General features: G+C 42.1%; 1 protein-coding gene across 2 annotated transcripts in view; it reads right to left on the minus strand.

The window, feature by feature from the left end:
* atp2a3 (ATPase sarcoplasmic/endoplasmic reticulum Ca2+ transporting 3) overlaps positions 1-10,039 on the minus strand; it is a 59,197-nt gene that overhangs the window by 19,152 nt on the left and 30,006 nt on the right. For both annotated transcript variants that reach the window (XM_020612371.1, XM_020612373.1), the window contains exons 6-8: positions 5,568-5,648; positions 5,215-5,300; positions 4,393-4,857 (exon numbers count right to left, since the gene is read on the minus strand). In XM_020612371.1, coding sequence (XP_020468027.1) covers positions 4,393-4,857; positions 5,215-5,300; positions 5,568-5,648 — 632 coding nt within the window. The remainder of the gene's footprint in view (positions 1-4,392; positions 4,858-5,214; positions 5,301-5,567; positions 5,649-10,039) is intronic.

A 10,039-nucleotide genomic window follows, 5' to 3' on the forward strand; every position in this document is an offset into this window, starting at 1 on the left:
CGGAGAGCTTCGTCTTACGATTCAGCTCCCTCTTCACCACGATGGACCGGTACAGAGACCGCATTACTGTGGACGCTGCACCGATCCATCTGTCAACCTGCCACTCCATTTTTCCCTCACTCGTGAACAAGACCCTGAGATACTTAAACTCCTCCACTTGAGGGAGCAACTTGCCCCCAACCCGGAGAGAGCAATCCACCCTTTTCCAACTGATAATGAGACGAGATTCTGCAGCCACCAAAACAAGACATATAATCATGGCCTCAGATTTGAAGGTGCTAATTCTCATCCCCGCTGCTTCACACTCAGCTGCAAACCCCTCCAGTGCACGCTGTAGGTCTTGAACTGATGAAGCCAATGGAAACACATCCTCTGCAAAGAGCAGAGACGAGATTCTGCAGCCACCAAACCAAGACATCCTCCGTTACCTGGCTGCGCCTAGAAATTCTGTCCATAAAAATAATGAACAGAATCAGTGACAAAGGGCAGCCTTGATGGAGTCCAACATGCACTGGAAACAGGTCTGACTTACTGCCGGCAATGCGAACCAAGATCCTCCGGTCATACAGGGAACGTACAGCCCGTAACAATGAGCCCCGCACCCCATAGTCCTGAAGTACCTCCCACAGGATGCCACAAGGGACACGGTTGAATGCCTTCTCCAGATCCACAAAACACAGCAGACTGGTTGGGCAAACTCCCATGAACCCTCCGACACCCTAAGGAGTTCCTTAACTACCTCGGCAACTTCAGCCAGGGTAATAGACAAGTCCCCTTCCGAGTCCCCAGCCCTGGCTTCCTTTACAGAAGGCATGACAGGGGGATTGAGGAGCTCTTCAAAGTACTCCTTCCACCGGCCGAAAACATCCTCAGTTGAGGTCAGCAGCACACCACCACAACTCTAAACAGTGTTGGCAAAACACTGTTTCCCCCTCCTGAGCCGCCGGACAGTTCTCCAGAATCTCTTTGAAGCCAACTGAAAGTCTTCCTCCGTGGCCTCACCAAACTCCTTCCAGGCCCAAGTTTTTGCCATGGCAACTGCCAGGGCTGCATACCACTTGGCCTGTTGGTACCTGCCAGCTGCTTCAGGAGTCCCATGAGCCAACCAGGCCTGATAGAGCTCCTTCTTTAGCTTGACAGCATCCCTTACTTGCGTGCTCAGGGATTGCCGCTATGACAGGCCCCGGAGACTTTATGGTCACAGCTCCCAGCAGCCGCCCTAACAATGGAGGTGAGGGACATAGTCCATTCGGACTCAATGTCCCCCACTCTTAATTTCACAAAGGTCACCACAGTCGCTACTCTCTGTTCTACAATTCAATAGCAAACTGACAGTGACTATACAGAGACGCAGCAACCTCTACAAAGGAACACAGAGCACGCACTAAGTAGGGCCTAAGGGGAAAAAATGAAGGTTGTTCTTTCATCCATGGTCACTATTCCTCACTATCTGATCCATTATGATGTCCAAGTAAAACAAGGCCCAGTGTGATGTGACTCTGTGGAGGTGGCAAAAGTTCATGTTCTTCTACTCACTTCCTCTGAGCTTTTGTAGGGATGAATGGTGAGTAACCCTTTTTACTGTATGTACGCATGATTGCACATCTTTGCATGTTTGTGTGTGTGAAGGAAAAAGGGAAGTACGGTCTCAGGACATGAAGAGGAATCCCTGGAAATCATGTTGATATGGGGATCCACCTGAGGCATGGTAGAAACTGCTGGAGACCAGTCTAAGAATAAGCACAGATAGGTAAGCTAAGGCAAAATATTGTGGGCATTAAACCTCCATGCTCAAACACCATACGCAAACTAAAAAACATTACTATCCTCAGGAAACACCATGACAAAAAAAAAAAAAAACACTGCAAAGAGGAAGTTTAATTTGTCTCTGTAACAGCATGACGGTATGTGTGCTGACTTATCTCCCACCAGAAAGCTGAAAACAACAGGCCTGGGAGCGTGCGAGGAAAAAGAAAGTCAATATTTATCAACGTCAGCTTGCTTCCCTCTTTTTCTGTCTGGGAGTGTTTCAGGGGCTGTGGTGAGATCACTCCTCTATGTCCTTCCCACTTGAGGAACCTCCCTGCATCTATGAATTAACTTGTTTCTATGGCAGGAGCAAGAGGGTCTGTTGCACAGTCCTCTACATTTTAGCATTTGCCATTGTCCTGTATTTGTCACATGTGAAGATAATGGATGCTGTTCAGCTCAAGCTACATACTGTAAGCTCATAGAGTGGCATATTTAGAGGTGTCTTTTCTTGATCGGCAGGTACAGTAGTATCTCTGGTTATCACACTCAGCTCTCTTGAGCACAAGTTTATTTTACTAAATGACAAATGGAATTTGATTCACAAATATTAAATTGCTTTAGAAAATGATTATTTTCTATCCCTCTGTCTGACAACAGAATATTATATTGTTGGTGCAGGAAGTGAAAACAGGACTTTCAATCTCTTCTACAAAATAGTCACTGAAGCATATCAACAACTTCTTTTAGGAATTAGTTTCTCTGATTGTACATGACTTTATTAAGCATTATACATGTTTATACTTTGTCTTATACTTCCATTGTATTGTTATTTTCTACCAGAAATTGATACTGCATCAGTCTACTTTGGTGTTCTCTCTCTATTAGGGCTGTTCAGGTCAATAACATTTTGGATCAAGTTTAATTATGCTTGGCTCTATTTGGATCAGGTCTCTTTTTCATAAATTAATTTAAGGCACATGGTTTTTGGTGGGTTTTCCATGGGTCTGCTTCAGATTCTGTAAACCTCTCTACTGGGCACTTGATTTGGTGTCTCATACTCGAGTCGCACTCAAGACCCCCATAAATAGACTTCCAACTTGACTTGCAACTCGCATGTAATTGTCTCTAAACTTGAACATCAAGACCAGGCCAACCACATTCAACTAGAAAACTCTATCAAGCAGGTCAGTGCTGTAGAACCAAGTTAGCTAAATTAACCCGGAGTTATCGTAACGTTATGTTAACGTCAGTGCTGTTGCTGTAATATCAGGTGTGTTGACTGGTGTTAGGCTCCTTATCTTTGCAATGTAATGTAATTACTGTACAGTTCAGGGAAATGTTGAATTCCCTGCACTCTGAGTGTCTGCCAGTGCAGGCTTCTTGAACATGGTGTTTCTGACTCATGGTTACTGCGTGATAAACGATGTGGCGCTGGGGTTCCTCCCTGGTCTCCTCGTCTCCCTCCTGGGTTCCTCCTCATCACTCCTGGTTCCCTGGAGCCTGTTCGTCTTCCTGCCACCCAGCATTACCTATGTTTTGTTCATTAAACTACTTTCTTTAGCTCCCACTCCTCCTGGTCTCTGTCTGCAACTGTCAACTGAAACTTGACCTGGACTCTAACTCAGAGACTTAAGACTTGACTCTCAGACTTGTGACTCTGCTCTAGACTTCAAAATGATGCCACACGCCATATGTTTTCTAAAGACTGGTTATGAACCTCCTCTCAGTAATAAATAAACATTTGCCATGTGACAGTGGAAATCACTGAATGAACACGAACACTGTCCTCTGGGACCAGTTTTTTTGTGGACATGGCTTTAGTGCTGCCCTATTCATACTGGCCACTAACTCTGAGGTCATTAACTGATGTGAGAGGTGAAATGGACAATGTAAGGACAAGCAGTGTTAAGTGAGATTAGGTGTGTGTGTGTGTGTGCATGCGTGCATGCATGCAAAGCTAGAGTCTTTAACAGGAGCCAAGACAAACAGCAGCTCTGGCATTTTTTCTGTGCTTGGAGCAAAGACGGCTAGCGAGAAACACACACATAGACATACTGACAAACACAAAGGAAAGGGTGAGGCTGAACTCTTTTGAATAGTCATAGATAAGATCTTTCTGTTTGTCTAATGTAATTATATATACACCATTTATATTCTACAGGACAGTTCAGAATACGATCGTGTTTATTCAGGAGATGTGACGTGTATGTGTGAGCTGATACAGTACAGTATAAGGTGATACTCTGGGTGTTGCTTGACCACACCAGCCTGCACTACTACACCAGCAGCTACTATATGTCATTCCTGCCAAGAGAAGGTAAACACTACAACACCAACAAGGATTTTCCATAATTCCTTAAGCCCCACTTGCACAAAAACACACGAGGAACAAAGTAAGCATAATCTCAAAGACGGTCGAGGTGTGGAAATTAACTTCGAAAATCAGTAGCCAACGCTTGTAGAATTCACCTCCACAAAGGGTGTACATATTAAATGATCAGGCTTCAGTTTCCACTCTGGAACAGCAGTGCAACAGAAACATCTGCAATAATACACTGATCCATGGGTTAAACTGTACTATCAGCAGTCAAATCCACATTCAAACAATTAGCATGTATTAGTTTTCTGGTTGCCACTTACTCTGCAAACAGACATCTGGTTGGTGGTGAGGGTGCCTGTCTTGTCAGAGCAGATAACAGAGGTACAGCCCAACGTCTCAACAGAGGGTAGGCTGCGAACAATGGCATTCTTCTTGGCCATGCGACGCGTACCAAGGGCCAGGCAGGTGGTGATGACGGCAGGCAGACCCTCAGGTATGGCAGCTACAGCCAGTGCCACAGCAATCTTAAAGTAGTAGATAGCACCTCGAACCCAGGAGCCACCATGGACAGGGTCTCCAAAATGCCCAATGTTGATAACCCATACAGCCACACAGATCAGGGAGATGACCTTGGAGAGCTGCTGGCTGAACTCATCCAGCTTCTGCTGCAGTGGCGTCTTCTCTTGTTCTGTAGATGCCATCTGATTACGGATCTTTCCGATCTCTGTGGCGGTGCCTGTAGCAACAACGACGCCTATGGCACGGCCTGCAGCAATGTTGGTGCCCTGAGGACAAGAGAAAAAGAGAGACATGGGTGCAAAAAAAGTGAAGCAGAAAAAAAAAACCAACAACTGATGATATATTGGAGAAATTTGATTTTCATTTCTTTGAACAAATTGGCTAAAAAAAAATCATTCTAAGTCATTTTGCTGAATGCAAGAGGCAACAGTTTCAATCAAATGGAGCAATAAATCAAACATCCACACATTAAACCAATCAAATTTTGCAGTAAGTACAATCAACACATCAACAAGGAGACTCAAAGTCAGCATTGTATCAATTTGTGTATTATGACAATCAATTCCTGACATGAAGTCAAAAGACAAACATTACTCAGTGAGCTGCAAGGGGGGTATTCTTACAGAAAACAGCATGTTCTTTTTGTCCTGGTTGACAGCTCTGGGATCAGGAACAGGGTCAGTGTGTTTGATGACAGACACAGACTCCCCTTAAGAAAAGAAAACGAGACAATTAGATCTGCAGGCGACAGGTGATAGAATAAAGTGGGATGTTTTGACAGTCACAAAGCCAAACACAGTTACAATCACAGCCTAAAGGGGTATAAAGTACTATCAGAGACAATATGAATATAACTAAAATTGTTGGATGCTTACAACCTTGGGTCTTCTAAATTCATGTAATAATATAGTCTGTCTAAATGATGTGAAAACCGTGAAGCAAGACTGTCTGGTGTCTGATAAGAGAAGACAAATACCTGTGAGGATGGACTGATCCACTCGCAGGGTAGTGGACTTTATAGAGGTCACTCTGATGTCGGCAGGCACCTTGTCACCAACTAACAGAAATAACCAAAAAGAAGCGTTAAAAAATTAAGGAACGTCTGTTTTAATCTAAGTAAGACTAACAACCATGGTGCTTTGAACCACTGTAAATGCTAACAGCAGTACTGAATGCTAACATGCTCACAATGACAATATGTTGAAGTTTACAATGCTTTTTGTTTACAATGTTCACCATCTTAGTTTTGCATGTTAATATTTGCTAAGTATCACCAAGCACAAATTACAGCTGAGGCTGATGAGGATGTTATTTATTTTTCAGTTATGTGGCCACAAACCACAGCATTGGGCAAACTGAAATTTGGACCTTATGATAGTGGATATTGATCCCCTGAGAAGTAAGGTGATTATCAATAGACTGACTACACCATCCCATGCATACTGTACCAAAATAAGTACTCGTTTTTTTTTTCAGCACTGGTTTGAGACAGTATTCTATTGGTGGGATCATTTTTCAGTGGCCAGGGTCTTTCACTGACATATATGGAATTTATTAACAAATGTATTCTTCCTGTTACACCGAAAAAATACTCAGTGGTTTTGGAGCAATGCCCTCTGGATTGACCATGTTTTTAAGAACATGACAGTTCCCCTCTATTGATCCCAGCTGACTCAACTTTAAGAAGAATATGTTTTGATAAAAAAAAAGAATAATCAGTCAATTCAGATGCTTTTCCAACAAGATGTCATATCTGTAGGCCTACCATAGGTTGTCTCATACTGGAGTAAATTTGTTCCTGACACTTGCTGTGAAAAGGGTTTGGTCATTACCCCACAAATACATGATCAATAATATAACAAGAGAAAAACATCCTTTAATCTAACTTCATAGATTCTACCTCTTTAGACACTATTTTATGAGATTTGAGATTTTATATTACCTGTGTTTTCCGTAACTCCTCCACTGAGACTGTTGTTCATTGTCAATATAGTCAAAGGCATTGTAAGGATGCATCTACATTCATCATCTCCAAAATTCATGGGAAATGTTTTATTTAGTCATCATGACCACAGCAGGAACAAAAGTAACCAACTATATTTGATCAGTTTCATTCTGATTATGGCAAAATTTCATATCCACAAGTTTACATTTTCTAACACCATTAGGCATTTCTGCCTTGTCATGTTGTTCCCTTGTTTTTACCATGGATGTTCTGTATAAAAGACATGGGGTGTTTTCCAATATGCATACTATTCTGTACTTGTGTTCTTGCCAACTTGTAAAATGTCACCAGTCACAGCCCGAGTACTGTTCCAATTCAAAGTCTGGATCCAGCCAAGTACACATAAAAAAAAACAGAAGGGTTCTTGCTCTGCCCATTTGATCAAGAATGCTTTGGAAGCTGGCTTGTGTGGACTTGGGGCAACCAAGTATCCCAGAATGCACTGTGTGGCAGGTATCAGAGTTTAGGCCAGGCTCAAAGCTGTTATAATTTCTATTCTAGGACTGTTATTATGCCTCTTCATAAAGTTTTATTTTTTCAGATAAGAAAGTAACCACTTAGACTGAAAATGTATGGACAGTTTATCAAGTAATGGCGCTTTGGAAATGCACTTGCACATTTTCAGAGATGCCAGTACGTGTTAATGGACCAGCTAGCTATAATTAGCAGGCAGCTACATCTCATTCAGAGCACAGTAGCCTGTCAGCAAGGATGCTGGTGCTCCTATTGAAAACAGACAGCACTGTGTCTTCCTGTTCTCAGGAGTATGTGCTTAAAGTTCAAACTTGCCAAATCCAAGCTCCCAAGTATGGGAGTCTGAACATGTATTAATGGAAATCTGGATATAGCACTGCTAGATGGAGCCTATTCATTCCTAGAAAAGTTGCTCAGTGGGGCATGATAAAAAAATAAATAAAATAAAATAAAAAAGAATCATCATGCTTCCTGATTTCAGCCAAAAAAAAAAAACCCCCTGGATGTTCCCCTCGCTTCTGTGTTTTGGGGCCCATGGAGCATGCACAGTTGAGCCAAGCTGAGAGTCCTGCCAGTCGAGCCGGCTGAATTCCAGGTGGCTCCATGCACACATGAATGGGATTCAATAAAAATATCCTACAGCTCAACTAGGCTTTCCAAATGAAAGTGGTCCCAGTGAACCAAATTCTGATGATAAAAACAATCATTTTTAACACTCAGAAAAATTTATTCCGTTTTACATCCGCTGCTTTTCCAATAATCATCTATGGGAAAAATGCTATTTGGGCTAGTGTGTGTCATGTGATGTGTACAGAAGTTGTAATAATGTGGTTTGGCCACTATGCCAAATATACATTGAAATACAAACCCCCAGGAACAGTACTGAATTGTAAAGTCCTTGCCTTGCCCTCTTGCATGCCTTTGCTCCTGCCCCTCCCTGCTTCCCCCCCACACACACCAGTTTCTCACTGGTGTCATCAGCCAGCCACGTTAAAAGACTGTGGCCAGTACAGTATTGCACTCTTCACTACAAAGGACAAAGGACTGTCAACTTCATGCCAGAGGGTCTCCAGCCATCCTGCCTTCTGCCTGTTACAAAACTTTGCCTGCTCGTTGCTGAATTGTGCCCACCTCCAACTGTCCTTGCCCCTTGGTACTGGTATGCCTGAATCACAACCTGATCAGTTGTCTGCCCCTTTTCTGATTTGTTTGCCACTCTGTCCTCTGTGCACCAGACTGTTTTTGCCCCTTGACACTACTTAAGCCTGTTCCCTTTTAACTGGTAACTTGTGCGACAACAAAGACTGTGCCCACTCACCTAGGTACTTATCTGACCTGCTCCAGCTCCATAAACTGTGATTTATCCTGAGGGCCTGAAGATTGTGTTTTTTGTACCTAGCTGACTTTATCTTCTGCCAAGTTGTATGTTACTGTTTGCCCTTCCTCTTCTCAAGTTTGTTGGTGAAAGATTGTTCTAACTGAAAAATGTATCCTTCGGGTTTTGTATTTGGGTCCAAAGCTCAAAAACCTTTCAGTTGCTATTTTAAAATGATGGATTATTTCACCTGTTGTTTGTTCTCTCTTCACTCTCAGCAACTCTCTGATAAACCACTGCCTTACACATACCAAATATAAAATAAAGAGCCTGCATTAAATTTGGAAAATGTATTTCATCATTGCCACCATATTCTTCTTATTAACTCATGTTTCTTAGCCAGAGCAAAGTATCTAATGCCCCAAAACAAAATGGTTATTGCTTCCTACACTGAAAATATTTTCATAATAGCAGGTCAGAGTGAGCTGGTGAAAAATGGATCATTTGATGCTGTCAATGACAATAATTCTCATAGCAGAAGATGGAAACTGCTTCAGACACAGATGTGATAGTCCTCACTTGTTTCTTTCCTGCATGACAGACAAGGAGAAAGGCCTAAGCATAAACATCTCACTAATGCCAACTCAAAGTCCCTAGCCATCAGTGCTTCCTAACATTAATCGTAGTATTAATTTCATTTAACAAACAAAACATTTTCATCATATTCACATTTCTCCCCATAATGAAGGTGAGATAAAACTGACATTATGAAACTGTGACAAAATCTCCACACCATTTTTTTGATGAGAAAAAGAGGTGACAAAAATTGAGAAAAAAAAAAGTCCATTGTGTAGCTAACACAAGACAAATCTCAATAACTGTAGTCCACAACAAAGCAAAAGTACTTGCAAAAAGGCAGGATGGCTGCAATAGTTAGTAGGTCAGCTGACATTTCAGCACTGGAGAACAAAGTGGAACAAAGGACAACAAGTGGTACATGCCAACAGGACAAGAAGAATAAATAAAATCTTGCTGACTTCAACACAGAATATGTAACAATACAACTCGTATACCTTTCAGCCCTAGACATATAAGAAAGGTTCATGTACTGAGGGACAGATACCATCTACAACAAACTGCAAAACCCAGTCCTCACTGTTGTGCTTGAACAAAACTTAATTGTGATATTTGAGTCAACTAATCTTCTCATGACTAAAATGTCTTGTTTTCATCAACTAAAACTAAACTAAAGAAAAGATGAGGATGACCTCATGATTAAAACCAACATTGACTTCTAAATTTAGGACTAAGACTAAGGGCCCTATTCTGGGGATCCAAGGTGTCTGATCAATGTATTGTATGGATTGGCACAAGTGTTGTTTGGGTGTGTCCATGTTAATTTTGGTAATGTGAAAATGAGGAAGAACGGTGCAAGTGCCTGTGCAAGTAGCAAAAGGGCTGTATTTGATCTCCTTATTAAAGAAGGGGTGTGTTCTGTGTGCAATTATCCAATCAGTGTGTAACCTCACATCTTCTGTAAGAGATGCGAGTTTGAATGTTTGGAGGATTGCTAGCATACTGGTGGACTTGGCAGGATGGACGTCAGTAAGATTTAACACTGAGGAAATTGATCTGCTCATGTGTGAGGTGAAGG

This window comes from Monopterus albus, unplaced genomic scaffold (genome assembly GCF_001952655.1).
Source record: "Monopterus albus unplaced genomic scaffold, M_albus_1.0 scaffold124.1, whole genome shotgun sequence".
Lineage (NCBI taxonomy): Eukaryota > Metazoa > Chordata > Actinopteri > Synbranchiformes > Synbranchidae > Monopterus > Monopterus albus.